Source organism: Calidris pugnax, unplaced genomic scaffold (genome assembly GCF_001431845.1).
Source record: "Calidris pugnax isolate Ruff unplaced genomic scaffold, ASM143184v1 scaffold461, whole genome shotgun sequence".
Lineage (NCBI taxonomy): Eukaryota > Metazoa > Chordata > Aves > Charadriiformes > Scolopacidae > Calidris > Calidris pugnax.
The window spans coordinates 557141-578161 of record NW_015091201.1 but is presented as its reverse complement, the minus strand read 5'-3'; the positions used below and the strand labels follow the sequence as shown (position 1 = coordinate 578161).

The 21021-nt window shown below is 52.0% G+C and overlaps 2 protein-coding genes and 2 non-coding genes across 4 annotated transcripts; 2 read left to right on the top strand and 2 right to left on the bottom strand.

The window, feature by feature from the left end:
- Positions 1–4827: 4827 nt before the first annotated feature.
- TRNAS-UGA lies at positions 4828–4909 on the top strand. The gene has a single exon. It is a non-coding gene; the product is annotated as a tRNA-Ser (tRNA).
- A 473-nt stretch (positions 4910–5382) lies between these two features.
- TRNAE-CUC lies at positions 5383–5454 on the bottom strand. Its single transcript has one exon. It is a non-coding gene; the product is annotated as a tRNA-Glu (tRNA).
- A 3936-nt stretch (positions 5455–9390) lies between these two features.
- On the top strand, positions 9391–11477 carry LOC106898467 (C-C motif chemokine 5-like). The gene is made up of 3 exons (XM_014959723.1): positions 9391–9639; positions 10111–10222; positions 10837–11477. Exons 1-3 carry the CDS (start codon positions 9567–9569, stop codon positions 10922–10924), a joined length of 273 nt encoding a protein of 90 aa, XP_014815209.1. The 5' UTR covers positions 9391–9566; the 3' UTR covers positions 10925–11477.
- Positions 11478–18766: 7289 nt separating this feature from the next.
- Positions 18767–20382, bottom strand: LOC106898469 (C-C motif chemokine 4-like). Its single transcript, XM_014959726.1, has 3 exons — positions 20250–20382; positions 19644–19755; positions 18767–19272 (listed from the first exon to the last, which is right to left on the bottom strand). The coding sequence occupies exons 1-3, from the start codon at positions 20320–20322 to the stop codon at positions 19185–19187; spliced, it is 273 nt and encodes a 90-aa protein (XP_014815212.1). The 5' UTR covers positions 20323–20382; the 3' UTR covers positions 18767–19184.
- Positions 20383–21021: the final 639 nt, after the last annotated feature.

Below are 21021 nucleotides of genomic sequence, written 5' to 3'. Positions count from 1 at the left end.
GCAAGCTCTTTCAGCTCTTGTTTTCATGACACAGACACATTTATGCTAGCAAAACCCAGGTGTGAACCACTAAGTCCCAAGGTTAACAGCAGTTAAGGACTTAATTTACGTACAACTTCAAACATATGAAGCTCCTTCTTCACCTGCCAATGGCATATTTTTCTTGTATTTCAAAGTGTGGATTTATTTACATACTACTGAGATCCAACAGCCCATACAAGCCAAGCCTGTCCTTGTGCAGGGCACAGTAGCATGGAAGAACCATTACAGGTTTACAAAAGCATGTCCAGTACATCTTCTGCTCCAACAGATGAAGGGCAGAGCTTGTACAGGGATGGAGTGAACAAGATAAAACAGAAAAAAGTAAGAAGTGGTAGTTTAGCAGCACAGAAGTTGTAGGGCAAGTAGAGGAGGGAAGGTTCCCAGCTGTTCAGGGGGGACGTTTAAGTAAAACCAGTTTGTCCATCTTTAAAAATATAAATGCTTTAGCACTAAAAGCTAACTTTAACTCTTGATGGAGAAGGCCATCTGGTTCTATGCTCAAGGCCAAATACAGTAAAGGTGTTTCAGCAGATGGTACACAGGGGAAAGCTGGTGGTGAGAACACTCCACACAATTCATAGTCCAGCTTCCTGGAGTAGCTCTTATGGACTCAAGGATACATCCAGGGTCTGGATACAGACTTGCTACTGGATGCTCTCTGGGAATACATAAGGGGTCAACCCCAGAGTGGCACTGTGAGTTGAAAGCACATGAAAAACTGAGAAGGTGTGGACTAAGAGATTATTTCCTTCTTACTTCATCATACTATGCAGCTGTAGCTCTCCCAGCCAGAGCATTTTTCTTCTGCCCATGGTTCAACCAATCTATTCTCACCAGGCAGCAGCTCTGGAGCAGGGAAATTGGCACACCAGGAGAGTCTCACTCTCCAGCCTGGGATGGTAACTGGTGAGGTTTGCTGAGAAAAATCTCTCAGTCCCCCAACAGGAGCTGGTACACACCTTGCACATGTGCTTGAGGACCCCATGCCTATGGCATGGTCAGCTCACTCCTGATTCCTCTCAGTGGGAGATTTCACAGTGTTGGTGAGGGAGTGATGGCACCAGTGAGGGATGCTCAGGAGGTGGTACCACAGGTCTTTCCAGCTTCACTGACATGTTCTCTTTAGGAGTTTCTCCAGCTGGATGATGTCCACGAGTGAGACTATTACCTGCCTTTGAAATCCTCCTTTAAAGGCTCACCACTCATCAACACAAAGGCTATGAAGCCTTCTTAGTGTAGCCCTCCATCATCAATGACAAGGTACTCTGTCCAAGTGCACAGTGGCTCTGCCTGCCGTGCAGAGACAGGTGAGCCCAACAGACTGGGCAGTGTGATTGGTGAGCACAGACTGCTTTGTGCCTATCTCCAGAAAAGATACCCATGGGGATTTCATGGCCACCATCTGTGGCCTTCTCAGGTTGTACTGTGGGACAGCCTGAGCACTTTTGCTGCCCCTGTTGCCCACAGCACTCTCAGCAGTCCCTGTAGTCATGGGGACTATGCCAACTCAACGTGACTCAGCAGGGTAGGGCATTCAGACCTAACTCTGCTCTGAGCAGTAGGCACAGTTGCCAGGGCAGGACAGCCTTGGAAGTTACTTTCTAGCAGAGTGGTAGGACCCACCATGACAAGCTACTGCACATCCATCCATGGAAAGACCTCAGTGTGCAAGGCCCAAACATGACTCCTGACCTGAGCAGCAGCAGTGTCTGCTAGCTGCAGACCTCTTCCTTGTGAGCAACGCTCCTTCCCCAGAGCCGGTCCCTTCTGCTCCATTAATAAAATCTTCAGGTACTCAGGAACCAAACTTCTTCCTGCCCCGTCTTTTAGTCCCTCCCACTTTTCTTTCAGACTCTGACCCCATGCTCAAAGTGGAGAGTAGGAGATGGCTTCCCTGGAGATGGGGTTGGCAGGTCTGGAAGGACATCTCAGCTGCCACTTAGGCCAGGCAGGAAGACCATTTCTCCATTTTCCCAGTTTACATAATCTTCCTCCTCTCAGACCAGTTCCCATCTTATCTGGGAATCTGGGACACAGCTGTACTCCAAGGCAGTTGTCAGACCCCTGTGAGAATACATGGCTTCAAAAGCTCCAGAGTTTCATTTAAACAAAGAGAGAGTGGAAGAAGCTTTAGATACTCACTGTAGTTTTCATCTTGCCATACCAGCTGTGAGACACGGGAGTCATTTGTTGCAGTGAACTCTTTTCCCTGGACTACAGCTTAATTTCTAGAGAGTCTGAATACATAACTAGATGTAAAAAACTAGCACAAATGTTGGGGTTTGATTCAATGCTTATCCATGTGAAGAAGTGTCTGCATGGACAGAGGTTGCAGGGGCTCATTTGCATTCATAATGCACAAGTAGCAGTCTCCTCTTGAACATCACATGTCATCATATTACAACCAGTGAGATGCTTAAGCACTGGTTTAGGGTTAGGACAACATGTGTTATTGCACCAGGGGCACAGCAGTGAAGGGTGACCACTGTGTGCTGGGTCCAGCAAAGCCAGTACTCAAGCAAGGCAGTCACTATCTTCTGAAACTTGGAAGATCAAAGGGTGAAAATTTGCAAGTAGAAGCAGAGTCTGAACATTTCTCTGAAGAAGAAAAAGGTTTCTCTCATGACAGACCTTGTGGTTTTCTATATTGCATAATACTGAAAAGTGCCATTTATCACAAGAGAAAAGCTGTCAGTTCTCTGTTGAACTCAGACTTTTCTTTAAACACATCCTGTTCTTTCTACTAGGTGAGATTGTTTTGTCTGTAAATATCACAGGAGCTGTAGATGAAAATAGGTGTTCACTGCCGATGACACAAGATTAGATAAGAAAAAAGGTCAGCAACAAAACTTGAAACCAATTCTGAGAAATATTGTGGAGATTGTGGTTAGTGCAATGAAAGTCTGAGTTCAGCCAGGCTGCAAGAACCAGTTGGGGGATATGGTCTTCTCCAGACCCTTCTGTCTGGGCTCCAGAGCTCTCCAGACCACATCTCTTGCCCTTCTTAACCCCTTCAGACCTCTCTTTCAAGCTCCTCTCCCCTCCAGCCTCCTCCACTAGGGTACCACTGCTCTTCAGGCCCCTCTGCTCCTGCTCTGGTCCTCTCCAGGTCCCTCCATTGGAGTCCACTCCTGTCCTTTCCATATGGACTGTGAACCCCTCCAAACACCTCCTTTTGGGGTCCAGTAACGTGTAGGTCTATATCCTCTGGTCTGGTTCCTCTAGGTTACTCCATTTGCCACCTGAAAGATGTTTCAACCCTTACCCTGAAATGAAACCTCACCTCAATGGGCCTCATTGGATACCAAAGGCACAGTACTTCATCCTCAAAAGAAGTAAGGAGAAATAGCTCGTTCCAGACCACAGACCTCATCTTCACTAACTGTTCCCATCAGGGCATCAGTGGCTTTCCAGCTCTGAAGGGTCTCCACTCTTGTGCCATATCCTAACCTGAACCCCACAGGCATTTCAGGAAATTCAAGGAATGTATCTCCCAGCTCTGAACATGAACACGGCTCCTAGGAGACCAGAAAGGAAACCTGGATAACTGAAATGGAAGATTTAAGCTTAACCTCTCTCCTGAGTCTCTCCATAATTGCTGAAAGACTGCATTCCTGACATTTACCCCTCTCTTTAGCTGTATCACACTTGCTGGCCTTGTTCTACTCACTATCTCATGTGTCCAGTAATGGATCTGTTTTGGGCATCTGGTTTTCAACACATCTATGCATCTGAGCAGGTGGCCACCCATGCCTGGGCATCCATCCATGCTGGTGAGACTGTGCCACTCCTGACTTGGTGTCAGAACTATAGGTGGGAAATCAAACCACCAGTGAGGCAGTGGTGGAGGTAGAGGGTGGCAGAGCAGACAGACCCTCTTGTTGGCTGGGAGCTGAGCAGGGAGGTCCTTAGGTGCTGAGGCTTCCATCCAAACTTCTCCCTGTTGATAAATCCCCATGGGAGAGGCATGGGGTGGCAGTGACATAGCAAAGTGCTTCCGCAGCTCTGGAGCATAACTCTGGGAACCCAGAGAGGGCTTTGGATACCTTAGGATGGGTTTGCAGAGACAGCTCCCACCCAAACCCTTAGGCAAGTGTCTCTAGGGCTGTACTCCAAATAGGATATTTGTGCTCCAAAGAAGAGACCAAGGTCACTACCAGACCTCGCTCAGCAAGGATTTTGTCTCAACAGTCAACTCTTCTTCCTTTCTCCAAATCTCCTCTTCCAAAAAGCCAAAGGCAGGCAGCAAAAAAAGACAAACATACAGCAGACTGGTGAAAACCACACAAGTCTGCAACATCATCCTGCCAGCTGCAGGCAAAACACTGCCTGGACTGTGTGTCAGGCTGATGCAGCTGGTGGTCTGGACCTGTTTTCACAGAGGCAAATGTATGTACAGTGGGGGAGAGGGGGATGGAGGAGGCTGGGATGTTCCCAAACTAGGAAAGGAGGTAGGGGATGGTCATCCAGGGACAAGTTTTCTGTTGGATGCAAGGAGACAAGATGGGACATAGACCTCTCTCTATGTCTGCCTCCGATATCACCACCACTGATGTTGGTGGCCAGTTCCCTTTCCCAGCACTGCTGGATGCTGGTTTCTATACCAGCCTTAGCTCCATGCAGGGCAGGGGGCAGCAGTAACAGCAATACCCGTGCTGGGCATGCAGCAGGGGCCAGGATGGCAGAACCCACGTCCAGGGTGGGATCAGATCCTGTTGTGGCCCCTGGGTAGGGTGATAGACATGAACTTCTGCAGACACTCACCTCACAAGCTGCTAACAAGCTGCTGTGATGGCCGAGTGGTGAAGGCGTTGGACTTGAAATCCAATGGGGTTTCCCTGCGCAGGTTCAAATCCTGCTCACAGCGGCCTTTTACTGACAGCCCCTGCCCTCCTGACCCTTGGACGGACACAGACCTATCACCCCTCATCAAGGCACCCTGCATTCACGACCTGGCCCTCACCCTGACCTCCCAGGGACCCCTGATCTTTAGGAGAGGACCAAGGTGATGCTCAAGGGAGCAGCGCTGCACCTCTCCTTCTCACAAGAAGAAATCCTGCAATAGAATGTGCACCACACAGCTCTGTCTACCCCATCCCTATAGCCCATGACCCTGTCCCTGACAGCCCATCACAGCCTTGTGGCTGCCCTCCACCGAGGCTTTTTTTTTTTCTTCTGGGGGGTGTAAGCTGCTGCTGCCACCCCCCAAAATTCATCCAACCCTAACCCAGCCCCAGGTTTCGAAGCTCCCAAACCATGTGCTGAACCCCAGGAGCTGCTCAAGAGCAGTGCAGACAGCCAGGAAAAGGCTGTGACTTGCAGTGGTTGTAGGAACCCCCCTTCCCTGGCTGGGAATTGAACCCAGGCCGTGGCAGTGAGAGTGCCGAATCCTGAGCACTAGACCACCAGGGAGACAGTGGTGATGGTGGTGGTCACCAACCAAGCCCTGAAGGGACTGGCACACTTGGGGCCCACAGCCCAAGGACAGGGCTAGATGGGATGGATGCCACAGCCTTTTTGAGGGGCTTCTTTGCAGGGATGTCTGCTGCTCCCTGGGATCTGTGGCATTGGAAAGACCCTCTGTGCAAGAGGACCCCATCCCTGCCAGGCCTGGGAAACAGAAGGTGATTATGCTGGGACTCTGATCATTGCAAAAGGCGGACTTTGGGAAGACAACAATGGCCTATGGTTTAAGAAAAGATTTACCAGTCCCCTGCAATTCCACCATGGAGATTCAGTCCTGCTGATGGTGGAGCATGGACCCCATCTGTGCTGCTGTGCATCACCAGATTTGAGTGACACACGTCACACTGGGCACAGGTGATTCAACTTCATGGACACAATGCTGACCCCCCGTGCACAGCCACAGCTTCCCTGTGGTCACCTCAGGAGAAGCAGAACTGTGTATGTGCAGGCTGATGGTTGTCAGCGACGCGCTGGCATTGCCTGGGCATCCTGCAGGGGTGATGCTTGTGATTCCCCCCAGTCTTGTCCTGGGTACCACACATGGCCCTCTTCCTTGAGCCCACACATTTCATTTAAGAAAATAAAATTTAAGAATACATCTCACTTAAGAAAAAAAAAAACAAAACCAAAAACATTTAAAAAGGAAGCTGAGTCAGGGTGGGGCAAGAGCAAAATCAGACTTCTCCCCCACCATCTGCACTCTCCTCCTAGAAAAGAGGCTTTCTGCTGAATAGGAAGATGGGGAGGGGCTTGAAATGGGCCCCCTCACACCCCAGGTAGTTGCTACCAGCATGAGCAGGACAACGGGAAGAGCCCAGGGCTCAAGGTTACAGTACAGCTGTCACCTCTACTTGTAGCACACAGCAGAGCAGGGATGTCCTGGTTTGAGGGTTGCCCAAACCACGACAGGGGTTCAGACCCCAGGGGAACAAGCAATGACAGGGAGGAGGACACCCGGGCTGTGTGCAGGGAGGAGATCCCCACCCATGTACTTGGGCAGGCAAGAGGAAGCACTGCAGGGATGGACCTGACTGAGTGAGATGGAGATGAACGAAAGGGCTTCAGGGACATTTCCTGCAGAAGACAGCAGAGGGCCCGGTGCTCTTTGGATGCTCATGTGTAGTTGGAAGGGGAAGTATATGGACAGAGAGAAAAATCTCTCTGACTTGCAGGTGTCAACACACACAGAGGAGGTAATCCTCCTCATGGCTTGGCTTGTCCCATGCAGATCCCTAAAATGGCCAGAGTAGCTCCCCTCTCAATCTGTGGCCAAATACCAGCATGGTCCCCATGGTTCCCCCGCCGCCCTTCCATGACATGGCCTGGGGTCGCAGTGGGACAACTGGCATCCAGCTTATCTGTCCCCACAGTGCCCCGATCTCTGCCCAAGTTTCTCTGCAATGCTTGGTGGATCCCAGCTGCTGGCTGCTGCCTTTGCCATCACCTTTCCCTGGGGAGCTGCATTGCAGTGAGCAGGAGAGGGCAGAGGGAGGCAGTGGGTATCTTTGGAGGAGTGGGTATCTTTGCAGGACCAGGAAGACAGCAGAGGAGTGTCACCCTCCCTCAAGGAAGTCACTCCTGACTTGGGGCAAGGATGGAACCACCATGAAAGGCTTGGCATTTTTCCACTACCTTTCTAGTGAGAGATGTCCCTTCCTCTGCCAGGGGGCTGGAACTAGATGATCTTCAAGGTCCCTTCCAACCCAAACCATTCTATGACTTTATGCTTCTATAACACTCTGCCATCTCTGCGGTGATGGTAAGGGCTGAAGAATGCACCTCCAAAAACCTCCACAGGGCCAAACCCCCTGAGTGAGAGGCAAGCCTGGGCTGTGCAATGGTCATAGGGTATTTGTCAGCCCTTGGGCAGGTCAGCTGGGGGATGAGGGAACTGTGCTGGGCTGAGACTCAGCCACCCTGTGCTTTCAGAAGGATATGCAGATATCATGGTTTTGGTTGCCTCTACGAGCCCTAACAGAGCGTGAGCTCTGGCAGCCTTGTGGTTGGAGGAGCGTCAGTATCATCTTGTGGTTTCTTAGATCTCTATCTGAACCTGTCAGATATTTTGTCACAGACAGTAACAGTTCCTTCCTCTGCCAGCAGATTTGGGCACCAAAACAGGTTCACTTGCATGTCCCATAGCAGGACAGTCTCCATCGGTGACAGCAGAAGAAGGTGACTCAGAGATGAGTGGCTGCCATCCCACCAAATGCCACAAGGAAGCAATGCAGCCCAGGAGCTGCACATTGGAGCCCAGGAGTGTGTGGGGCCCCACGGTGGGGCAGGTGGTGGGTATGTAAAAACTTACTCTGCAAGCACTGCTCCTCTGAAAGAGAAGTCCCAACCCCTTGGGGCAGCAGGGACAGGTCAAGCCTCAGCACAAAACGCAATTGCTGTTGTAGGAGGAAACAAGGCTGAGACACATTGCCCTGCTGTGCACACCTACCTGGGCATGAGCCGTGCATATATAAACTAGCCAGAACAGCGGGATAATTGCAATACTGGAACGCATGCAATGCAGGAGTAGAAACAAATAATCCCTCTCCAATCTCTGAGAATGGGATATCTCTTGGAAAATTCCAGCTGAGATTTAGTCCCTTGTAAAGCCTGAGTACCTGATAGCATGTTGCTGAGCCGCCCCAAAATGCTACCAGAGTGTGTTTGTGACAACCTGGTGGTGTCAGTCACTTGGTTCAACTCCAGGTCCTTCCTGTGTTTTTGAAGACAGGAGTCCGCAAGGCCCCAGGACACCACCACCCCCAGACTTATTCAGGAAGGCTCATGGGAGGACTTGGGAAAGACATGGACTCCTGCCCACTCCAGCAGGATCCATGGGGACCCTCCTGCAGCACTGGTCCCCACCCACAGGGACATTGCAGTGAAGGGGACACTGTGGGGAGGCAGCCCCAATACACCCAGACATGAGGACGTCTCCAAGGGCCCCATGCAGACTCAGAGTGGGAGAGAGCAGCACTGCCCTGAGGTCCCTGCTGCATTACAGGGGCCATGGGGCAGCAAGGAAATCCCAGGGAGAGGAGCTCGTGGTGCCTCGTGAACGGCAGTTGTCACTGGGAGCCAGGCATGAAAGTACCCAGAGAAACCGCAAACTGTGAGCTGTTGAATTTGGTGCCTGTTGCAGAGAAAAGGGAGGTGGAAAAAGGGGAAGTGCCCTCTGGGGCATCCCGAGGAGCCCACCACCTTGTGGCAAGGGGTGCCTGGGCAGCCCCGTGACCGTGAGTGAGCACAAGGGAATGGGGGTAGGCGTTTGGACAAGAGCTGGTCCCTCTCCACTCCCTGGACAGGGGAACCTCCTGCTCTGCCTTCTGCATCCCACCTCATACCAAACCCACACTGGCACTTATGTTTGCTCCATGTCTCTGGGAGAAGATGGTATTTGTAGAGTCAGACCAGTGAGCCAGGCTTCCCAGGCAAGCACTCCTCTTCCAGAGGAGAGCCACCAAGCTGGTGAGGGGTCTAGAGAACAAGTCATACAAGGAAAGGCTGAGGGAACTGGGCATGTTTAATTTGGAGAAGAGGAAGGTGAGGGGAGACCTCATTGCCCTCTACAACTACCTGTCCCCAGGCCATTTTGAGGGTCTGAGCACCTTTATGCTCAAGGCCTGGGTCCTTGAAAAAGAGACTGAGTTAAGGTCCTCCTGGTCCTTTGGGGAGGATGCTGAGATGGGTTTTCTGAGTACTGCTGTCATGTTGGTGAATCAAAGTGTGAACCTGCTGCTCAAGGGTGGTTTCATATCCTGTCTTGGTCAGTGTAGCCCTCACGCGTGTACCGATTTGCTCAGACTTACCTCACCTCGCACAAGGGCTATTCTGGTATTTCCTAGACCTGCTGCTTCCTTTTTTTCAGCCATTTCTGAGGCAAAGGTGCTGTGACATCAGCTGTTACGCTATGGAAACTCCAAGAGTTTGGCCTGAAATCTGACTGATGGGGCTGGCCACTGTCCCTATAAAAAGCGAGGACTGAGCCAGCTCCTCACATCAGACACAGGAGGGATCTGCCCTTGTCCTGCCTCTGGCCTCACAACTCATCTCTGTCCATAATGAATGCCTCTGCAGTGTGCCTCTCCATCATCCTTGTTGCTGCCCTCTTTTCTCAGGCCTCTCCTGCTCCATGTGAGTACAGCATCTCTCTCTGCTCTCTTGGGGTGGATTTTTACTCTGACTGCCAGTAATTCTGAAGCAGAACTGGAAAAATTTAGCTGGAAAACCTGTGTGAATATCTGCTCTTGCTTTCTTGTCTTTCCTTCTAGCATCCTTTTATCTTAGGAATGAATTTTGCTGCTAAGTATCAAAGTTTTCAGGTTTCATCTCCTCTGATTTTGTTGCTGAGCTTTAGAAGTGGTCCCAGGGTGAATGAAGGGATTTTTATCACCGAAAGTGACTGCAAAACATTTAACAAGAAATCGTAGCAATGACTTTAATTAAGTTTTGGTGTACACAGCAATTCCTTGCTGACTTTCTGGGGAAACAGGAAGAGAGGAGGGCTCCGCAGCTGACAAAGGGGATGGTTGCCCAGGCTCTCAGCTGGGGAATGTGCAGTTTATTGAGTGATAGACTCATGTTGGCTTTCCTGATCTCTTCCAGTCGGGGCTGATGCAACTGTGTGCTGCTTCAGCTACACTTCACGAAAGCTGCCCCAGAGTCATGTGAAGGATTATTTCTACACTAGCAGCAAGTGTTCACAGCCAGCAGTTGTGTAAGTACCAGCTCCTGCTCTAGGCTCTGAGGAAAGGCTCTGCCAGCCTTTGGGCTCTTTGCTTCACATCCAATGGGGCCAAGAGCATGGTGGTGTGAGGATCCATACCTGGAGTAAGGGAAGGGGGCAGCCAACACAGGTACCATGTGCAGCACGTGAGCACTCATCCTCCTCAGCTGAGAAATAAGTGGCTTCCTTGGTCTCCTTGCACCATCCTGGTGCTGGGAGTAAGGTGTGGGAAGGAGGTCCCTCTATAGCCAGTAGGACCTCCCAGTGGTGATGAGCACAATGCACATAATGTGCCACCTGCAAGACTTGCACCCAATCTGCCAGCGGCCCCTCTGCTCACCTCCACACTGAACATGGCCAGGAACACCTGAACATGGAGGGGTTCTCCCAGAGGACCCTGATCTCTCCCTGCCCTCTGGGTTTTAGCAGGCTCTGCAGACCCCTGATTCTTGGGCGTTTGTGAGATGGGAGCATGGGGGGACGTAATCCCCTTGGGGGCTAGCCTTGACCACAGGGCAGATCACCATGTGCCCAGGAAGTGACCCAAGGCCCTCGTGTCCTGTTCCCTCTCCGGGGCTGTAACACCTCCCTGCATGACTTGACAGGTTCACCACCAGGAAGGACCGGCAGGTCTGTGCTAACCCTGACGCCAGGTGGGTGAAGGAATATGTGAATGCCCTGGAGCTGCAGTGAGCGCTGGGAGCTGAGAGGTCTCTGCCCTGGAGAAGTCTTGCAAGATCATCCATCACAGACCTAGAAATCCTGTTGCTGAGCACCAGGACCCGCTGAGCCACGTTGGGACCCCAGAAGCTCCTTTTGTCTTGCAAAGGTGTCATTTTTCCGTGATAATTTAGCCACCCTTACTGGCAGCTGTGATGCTGGGGACCTCCTGCCCTTGCAGACCCGACTTGGCATAGCCTGCTGTGTGACATGTAGCTAAACTGTCCCCTCCTCGTGCCTCTGCTGCTAGAATGGGAGGGGGATTTTATCCCCAGAGCTATTTGTGGGAATTGGTCTGTCAAAATCAGGTATGAGTGCTGTCATATAAAGCCAGGCTGACATCCAAGTCAGCTGGGTGAATTTTACCATGGTACGGTCGATGCTGTGAGTCAGATCTGTCTCCTTAGTGGAGGAAGTGGTGTGCTGGTTTATTTACAGGATGCTTATTGTGGAACCACATTGTTCAGCCTTGTTCTCAAAACGTTGTCTCTTGCTGGTGCCAAAGAATAAAGATATTTTCTCTCTGTGTCAGCTCTGGAAGAGGTTTTTTTCCTCCTGCCTGGAAAAATGGGGCCAGTAGGACCCCACTACAACCATTTTGGGAGAGGCAAGGGAAGAATCCCAGCTTCCCAGCTGGAAATGCCTCAGCCTCCTAAGCCCCAAAAGCTTTCCTTTCTGGGTCCCCTCCCTGGTCCCACCAGTGGCCCCATCATGACTTCAGCACCTCCCAGGGCTGCTCCTTCCCAGCCCCTGCGTTCTCCCCAAGTAGCCAGGGACTGGTGGAGCTGGACCCACTGGAAACCACAGGGTAGGTGTGTAGTGGCCTCTCTGGAGTGAGCTCAGAGGAGGGTGGCTCAGGGGCTGGTCAGCCGGGACCATGTCCCCAGTGTGGGCTCCTCTGGAGATGCAGCCAGAGCTGTGCTCAGCACTGGGTTAGCGCTGTTAGTGTTCTACTGTGAAAGACAGGCACCAGTTACCTGCTGTTCTTCAACTGCTTTGGAAAGAAAACCTGAATTTGGTTTAAAAAAAACACAAGAGATCTTTTGCACCAAGTAAAACCCACAAAAACACTTTATCAGCCTCTGGTTTGCATTTAAAACTAGCTGATATTTTTGTGGGCAGATAACAAGAGTGCCAGATCTGATGTCCCTGCCACTGAAGCTCTGCTGGGGCGACAGAGACCTTTGCTCTCCAGGTTGTCTCCATCAGAGCTGTCTGAAGCAAGAGCTCGGAAGCTTTTGTATCACCCCTTGGCCAAGAGTATCCCCACCTGGCAGCTTATGCATGTCAGATCTTTACCTCCCAGAACATTTTCCACCACAAAATGAACTGCTCATCACCCTGGAAGGTATTTCTCAGCTCCCTCCCCATTGCTAGAAACAAATGATCCCCCATAATCAGGGGCAAGTGAAGCAGTGTGAGATACAGTGTCGGGAAAACACCCCAAACCCCTTGGTGCCACAGTGGTCTGCAAATGTTCAAGTTGTCTCCTCTTCTCTCCCATCACCATCTGTCCCAGGTCTCCCTGTTTATTAATGAACATTTCCTATTGCAGTTCCTTATGAACTGCCTCAAAGTCTCTATTTCTGGCAGGAGCTGAGGGCAGAGCTGTCACCCACCACTCCTGGGCTCTCCACAGCTTGGGACTATAGCCCCAGCAGCAGCTGCCTCTGTCAATGCAGGGAATGGGTGTAGAAACCTCACAGAGCCCAGGGGCACAGGGGAGGTTCTCAGTGACCAGGACAAGGGTCCCTAGAGAGGAGGGGATTGTCCGAGCCATGAAGCCAGGGTCAGCAAGGGCCCTTTGTAGCCCTGATGGACCCTGCTGTGCCAGGCTGAGCTGGCAGATCATCCTCCCTGCAAGAACAGGACAGCTGGGGGAGACCTAAGATGTCTGTGCACCGAGATCTGGTACCACAACCTGAACTGATCTTGTCCCTGCATCCTGGCAGGGCACCTGCCTGCATGCTGTTGAGGTGCTGAGGGATGGAGGGGGTCCCAGGGATGAAGGAGGTCCCAAATCCTTGGTGATGGGGCACAAAGTGGTACAGCCCTGGGCAGAAGAGGGTGGCTGTCCCTGGGGATGGGAGGAAAAGTGTATGGGAATAGAGGTGGGTGCAGAGGGGTGGGTGCAGAGAGCAGTGGGACATCAAGGACATGCAGAGAGAAAAGGTTCTTTATTCCTTAAAGACAGCCTGAAAGTACATCTACCGAATAAAGATGAAAATTGTGAATTAACAACACACTTGAAATGCCCCTTCCATCAAGGCAGAAGGTGGCCAGAAGCTCTGCAGGCTAGGGAGATAGCTCAGCAGGAGGGGAGAGGACAAGATTCTGGTTTGCATCCCTGAGAAGCAGCTCTGGCACAGCCCACTGTGGCAGGAGACAAGGGGACCCTGGGGCACAGCCTGGCAGCAGAGGCAAGCAGCAAAGGGATAGAAAAATCAGCTATGTCTTCCTGATCATGTGAATAGTCAAACAGTGCTCATTTGGGTTTGCTTTTATACAGGGGCTCCTTGAGCACTTCACAGAGAGCTTTTAAGCATTACAGATGGGAAACTGAGGCATGAGCTTGCCTTTGCAGAGTCAGGCTGGGTGAGGTGGGCTGATGGGGCCAGCACTCCTTGCTGGGGCCACAGGTCCCACTTCCCTGCCCACGGGACTGTGACGATTTTAGTCCATGACACCAAAATCATCCCGTTGCACGAGGAGTGGAAGAAGCTGGGGCTGGCCCTGCGCCCCCAGTGCCTAAAGCACTGGGGGATCAGGTGACGGTGTGTCCCCAAAAAGTTCGCAAATGCCTTCACCCAGACATCTGTGGGGTCAGCATAGACCTGTTGATTCTTCCTGGTGATGAAGCTGTGAAGTGGGGAAGACCAGGAAACCAATGTGGTGGGGAAGGGATGCACCACCATGGAGTTGCAGAGTCACACCAGGGCTGGGGAATGTCCTTTTTGTGACCATTGTCTGGTGTGAGGGAAGCCAGCCAAGGGGAGGTGCTCATAAACCAGAGAAGGTCGCCGGGGCCAGACTCTTGGCTCTGCCTCAACTTGTTGCTGGCATCCACAGGCAGGGGGAAGGACCACAGAGCCAAGCGGGCGCTGCAGAGTGTGTGGTTGGTGTCTCCTGCTGCAGGCAGCTTCTGGGCATTTCTCTGCCACACACCAAAACCTCTCCTGGGAGCACTTTCTCAGCCGTGCCATGTTGGATGCACCCACATGAGACCAGGAGCAACTTCTCATCCTCCCTCCACTGGGCTCATCCCAGCATCAGTGCAAGCAGGCCCTTCTCAGCCTTATTCTTGTAACTGGAAACCATCTCTCCTTGCCAGAACTTAGTAGATAATACCCCAATAAGTCCCACTCTCAGACCCAAGAGGGAGAAATATTTGTGGGGCCGAGCCAAAAGCTTCCTACACAGGCAAGAGCCCATACCCTCACAACAGCTGGCTGCTGGGGCATACTGGTGGTGTAAAAATAGCACTTCATGTGTTTCCTGGAAAGCTTCTGCCAAGTGTATGTGAAGTAACACACAGCTGTGTCAGAGACAGATGGAAGAGATTTGGAGAGCAAGATTGAATCCATATGACCAGGAGAGGACACAACATGGATATTTACGACCAGCAGAGAATAAACACTTCCAGCAGGTCACGCTCCAGACCAAGGAGTCAGAGCAGGTCATGTCTGTTCCTCAGGCATTACAGGTCATCATCATGAGCTCTTTTTCCTCCAGGACAGAAAAAAACAATCCAAAGACAGAGGTGGATTGACCTGGAGCAGAGCAGGATTGGGAACAGAGGGCAGCAACAAGGAGAGCAACAAGATTCAACCAGAGAGACCTTCATGTTCCTCTCAGCAGCTAAGCAGACACACAGACCATGTTCATGCTCAGCACTGATCCATCCAGTCCCCACTTCCCACAGGGAAGCACCAGTGATGAAACCCCGCATATAAATGTATGGATTTAGGAGAAAGACTTCTTGAGTGACGTGGAGCTGCCAGAATATGGCCAGTGTAGGTTAGAAAGACAGAACTCAAAGAGACTGAGCCATGAGGCCAAGTTCAAACCAGCTACCAAAGAGCCACAGGGAAAGTCCATGTCCCTTAATGTAGCAGCTGCTTCAGCAACATCAGCTGTCCTTGTCTTGAGAAGAACATCCGAGAGTGAGAGGACATGAGAACTGCCCTGCAGAGGCTGATGGAGGTGACAGCTAGAGTCTGATTAGGAACAGGGAGCCAATGCAGCCGTTGGGTCTGAAGGTCTGCATGGCTCACCTCCCTTCCCAGGCTTCTCCCAGCTGCACTGGGAGAAAGGGGACAGCCACAGGGTTCATGCTCTCAAAAATACCAGAGAACCAGGACATCTTTGCCCATGGCACCATGAAGGTCTTCTGACCTTCTGGGGGCCTTCTGCCACAACACCAGTGAATGAGAAGCCTGTGGTTCATGGGGTCCTGCAGAGTCAACCTTCCTGGCCCCATGGGAGCAGCTGGCCTTGGCTTTTGTCCACCTCTGTAAGCACATTAGAAGCCTGATGGCTGAGCAATGGTCACCTTCCAGCAGGCAACTGGGAAGCTAAGCTCCTCCCTTGCCTCTCCGCTGGACTCCCATTCTTTCAGCGCAGCTCTGGCTGGTGAACCACTTGGCCTTGCTGAGTCCTGGCTGTGTTTTGAGACTTGACACCTGGCTCCACGCTTGTTTGTGCCCATGTCCCACATGCAATCTCATGACGGAGCCCATCCCAACAAGCACCCCATTTTGCAGCACAGATATCCCTGAATTGCTTGGAGAGCAAAGGAATCTGCAGGAAAGGGGCTGTTGGGCTGTCAGGGTTGATGTGGAAAAGGGTGTCAGGGCCAGAGACTGATCTACAGCCGAGCTACCTCTCGCAGATTTTTGTGCGTCAGGCAAGCAAGGGCTGGTGCTGCCCCAAGCCTCAAAGCAGGACCATCGAAAGCAGCCGATACATCCCCTGGATTCAGCAATATCTCTCCCCGCTTGGTTGCTGCTGCTGGAATTTCAGCAGGAAACTGAAAGCAGAAAGGCTGGACAGGAAAATTCCCACATGTGCCTGGGCTCCCAGCCAGGGACTGTCCGGAGAAGAGGCAACTGCAGCACCAAGTCCTCCGGCCTCTCCAGCCTCTCTCCTGCCCCTGGGCCTGGGGCAAACCTCAGACGCCCTCCATCCTTCCCTCTCACCACAACATCCGTCCTCCATCCCCTCGGTGCACGCAGAGCCCCAGATCAGGGACTATTCTGGGCTCCTGCAGCACCAAACTCAGCTTCTCAGCCGAAAAGGCGACTGTGTGCAGTAGGTGAGGGGGGGTCAGGCTGCCCTCAGGGGTAGAGGAGGTCCCCAGCACCCCCTTCCTGGGCTCCTTATCTGCCCACCTGCAGGCAGCACCTCCTGTCCATCCACCCCACCATGTGGTAGCCACTCTCTGCTCCCATGTTTCATGGCACAGCGCGAAGCCCTGCTCAGGATACACCCCTCTGCAGATTTTTGTCTCTCCTTCACAATGGTAAGCCCTGTCCATAGAGTGGAAAAGGGCTTTTGTAAGCATGCTGACCTACCTCACGCCTGCTTGGGCCTGTTCTCTCTGCTAGGACCCTGTTGTGCCAGGGGAGCACTGGGACACTGCCAGGGGTGAGCAAGAGCCTTTCCCAAGTCATCCTCCCAGCAGAGTGGTAAAGAGCCATCCCCACTGCTCTGGAGAGGAGCCCTCCACATGGTACCCCATTGCCAGCACCATCTCCTGGGACACAGCATGGTGCTGGGCTGGGTCTGTCCTTTGCTGGGATGCTGCTCCTTGGGTGCCCCATGAGCCTGCAGCCACTTCTCCAGCCTGGAAAACACAAGGCTGGAGGGAAATCACAAGGCAAAGTGGAGGTGCTTTCCCAGCCTTGGGGTGGCCAAGTCTGATGCATAGCTGCAGGAAATAACAAAACAATAACAGAAAGGCTTTTTTTTTTCTTTAGGAAGAAGAAATACTGACTGGAACAGCATGGCTTCAAGGCCAGTCAGCTCTGGGTGACCATGGTGTTGGGGACATTTATTCTCACTGTGCAGAAGCAGAGGAGTGCTGAGCGTGATTGCAGTGAGCTTTTACCCTTGGGACCCACTCTCTCCCATTCATGTTCCTATGCAAAGCCAGGTCCTGGGAATGACTGCAGCAGGTTTGCTGGTGGCTGTTTTACCCCCGCAGCATAGCTGAGCCCTTCGTTTTGTTTCACAAATGGGAAAGTACAGAACAACCCCTGTTAGGGTGGTGAGAAGGAAAGCTGAGGTCCCTGCCCCTCGGCAGGCAGTGCTTCCGGGCTCGGCACGACCCAGCTGCACATGGGGGCTGGGGGGCAGAGATGCAGTGATGTCTCAGAAGAACAGATCCGTGTGAGGAGATTCGCCATGGGGCTTCTGAAAGTGGCATCTGGGTGCCTGTGGGCTCTGTGCTGGGAAATGCTGCTGCTTAGCCAGCAGGGGTGGGCATGGGCAGGGAACTGGCCCTCCTCTGCGCCCCAGCACCCTCGGTGTGAGGATGGAAGAGCAGCTTGCAATCCCCAGGTACCTGCCAGCTCCCAGGCAGCCCCCAGCACCACGCCTGCTCCACACCTTCTGGTTCCTCCCATCCGACCGTGAGCTACTCTTCCTGCTCCCCTCTCAAAGCCTCTGGCAGTATCTGTCTTACTCATCCTCTTACCTCCTACAGCGATGTGTCTGTCACCACCCCATTGCTCCCCGGTGTGGTGGTGTGCTCTCCCTGGTTTGCTCCCGCCCGCCCCAGCCCCGGCTCCTGCCCGGCCTTGGCCACCACGGCCATCACAACAGCAGCTGTGATAACTTGCACCCGGTCTCTGGGGGATGGCTGGCAGCATAGTCAAAATACTGTCTGGAGTGGGGACCTAGAAATTTTGTTGCCATGAAAATATGACTATAGGTCAATTATCTTACTGTATAAATAGTGGACAGCCCAAGAGCCCTTTGAGCTCTCCTGTACGGCAGCGGGCTGCACGCCAGGATCTCCTCTTTTGTGAGGACGCTAGCTTAAGGTTCTGCTCCTCGAGTCTGGGAGTCTTGGTAAGTGACTCATAGCATGCTAAACTTTGAAATCTTAGCTAAGAAATGTAAAGGATTGATTGCACATAACCCTTTAGACATAAACCATTGACCAAGTCTGGGACTAGGATTGGATCCAGCCACACCAGACTCCTCTCTGAGAAGGAGTTTAGAAAGCAAAGGGGTCCTTTCTGAACCTGTGACTCAACGGGAGGGTCTCCCTGACAGCCTGTCTGACCCTGTCCTCTGTGCAGTAAATAATAGAGTGTACCCTGACATCGAATCTTGTAAAACACTATCACATTTACTACTGGTTTTATCGCACTTACTACTGGTTTTGTTAAATCACTGGTTCACCTTAATAAATATTTCACTACTTCACTCTAACTAGTAAAGTTAATCACTCCATCTGTGACACCCGGGACCAGCTTGGGGTGCAGCGTGTGGGGCTGGGAGCAGCAAGCACACATATGGACATGTCTGGGATGTGTGGGGAGCATACTCATGCATGTAAAAGGCCCATATATGACATATCTAGTTCTGTAGAGGATGTGGGAGGCGGGGGTGTATGTGGTGAGGGAATGAGGTCTCGAAGGATATTCATATGTCTGCTGGAAACTTGATGGTGTTGCCTCAAACCATTTCCCATCATCACATGCCATATAGAGTGCGCAGATAGGCTCAGGGTGAGGTTCTGTCTCTACGCTGGTGAACACCACAGAGGCACATAAAGGAAAAAAAAAAGCAGAGGCTTTGTCCAAATTCTTTATTCTCCAGAATCAAGATTTCACACGTGTAAGTCAGGGCCACCCATCATTCAACACAAAGACTATGGGCCACCCTCCCATAAATAGCATTATTATCCACAGAAGGAAGTATTGCCTAACCCATATGATAATTTCTTAAATAATTTAAAATAATATAAGAATAATAGAGGTGCAGTCCCAGGCCACAGGCAGTGTGTCAGGGCAGAGGGATGAAGTTACACACTGGTCCGTGCAAGCCACGGGCGAGTAGCAGCACCCCAGCACGAGGTGTCCTGTGGTGGCCTTCCAGCAGTCCCCTGGAGCTGCCTGCAGATCACATGGGCTCCTGCTTCCCCAGTGTCCAGCTCCAGCGCAGGGGCTCAAGATGATGCAACTCATGCATGACAGCAGCTACGCTTGCCATTTCGCTTTGCTCAGTTCCGCTTCAAGTTTTGCAGGTAACTTTGAACCCAGGAGTCACTGGGGTTGGCACAGACCTGGCGGCCTTTCTTTGTGATGAACCTGTGGAACATACATGAGGCATATTAGATCTCTGCTCAAACCTGCATCCCAGGAGGGCCTGGACCCCAGCTTTGGGGCACTGCAAGGGGTTCTCCCCTGTGCCCTAAGCTGACACTGAAACCAGTGCCTGGCTGTGGTTTCCCCCATTACCAACTCTTTTCCTACATCCTCAGCTCCTGCAGGAACATCCCTGGGCATCCCCACAAGAGCATCGCTGGCAGCCCCTGGGCAAACCCGTTCCCCTCATCCTGCTCTGTTCCTGCAGACCCCCGTGCCCAGTCACCCCACAGAGCTGGTCGCTCACACCCCGCAGTGGCCGTCCCCGTGCTGCCCCAGCCGGGCTGCCCCCAGGATTCAGCACCAGTACTCACACGATGGCCGGCAGCGTGCAGCTGGTGCTGGTGCTGTAATGCCGCTGGATCAGCTTCCGCGGGAGCTTGTGATGTGTGTAGGAGAAGCAGCAGATTGGGAGGTCAGATCCAACTGGAAGAGGCAAGGAGAGACAACGTGAGCATGTGCTGGGCTGCGCGTCAGGAGCAGCCAACCAATCAGCTCAGGGAGCCATGCTGGCAGGGGAGGGAGTGAGGAATTAGAGAATAATTAAAGTTGAAATAGACATTGGGAATCATCTGGTCCAATGCCAGTAACAATATTTTCAGGTACTGGGGGAGATTTCCACCTAATCTTTGCTCAGAGCTTCGTTTCTCCACCTCCCCCAGCCCCGGGGTGAGACGGACGTCCCTAAACTATAACCACAAATGAGTACTCTGAGCCCAGGATGAATGGATGGATGATGGATGGATGGATGAATGGATGGATGGATGATTTTCTAATTCTGGGGTTCCTGCATGTAGCTGATCTCAGTGCAAAGCGAAGAGTGGCGCAAATGCTGAAAAATTGCCGGGGGAGCTCAATGGAGAAAAGATAACAAAGGCTCAGACCTGTTCTTCCTTCACAAATGAAAAAGCAGGACTCACCTGGGCCAGAGAAAGTTTGGGAGCAAGAGGCTACAATGAGGAGCAGAGCAAAAACGGCTGCAGAGACCTTCATCTTCCCGTCGGGTGAGAGCAGTTGGAGCAGGAGCAGAAGCTCTGGCAGATGCAGCTCGGACTGCAGCAGTTGGATTCAGCTCCCTTTTAATAGGGAGTCCTGGAGACAGTAGGAGAAGCCTGAGTGGAAATTCCAGAATGATGACAGAGGATGTCACGAAAGTGAAATTGCCAAAGAGAATTAGGAAGAGAGGGGGAGATAAGTCAGAAAGAATGGGATACGGCATGAATTGGAGCCAAGTATGTTGAGCTCTGACTCAGCGCTCATTTTCGATTTCAGTAAATCAAAAGGAAACTAAAATGTGCCAAGTGGCATGGCCACAAAAAGGAAAACTATTTATCTAAACTACAGGAGGGATTTTCCCTGTGAGTCTGTGTAACAAAAGACAGAATGTTGGCCTAGGGTTATGCAACTCTGGAAAAAAAAAAAAACGAACTAGGCAAGCTCTAAAACGTGCTTGTGCTGTGAAGTGTTGGGTGCTTATCAAAGGCTGCTAAACGGCAGCACGTGGACCTGAGAGGTGGCCAGACTGCGGGCTCTGTGCGCTCTGCCCACACCAGTCCCACTGCACTTGGCTTAATGTGGACCAGCGAGGAGCTGAGGACAGGGCCAATCCTGGAGATCACCCAGCCCAGCCCCAGCTCAAAGGAAGGTCAGCTGTGAAGGCTGCCCAGGGCTTTGAAGATCTCCGGAGACAGA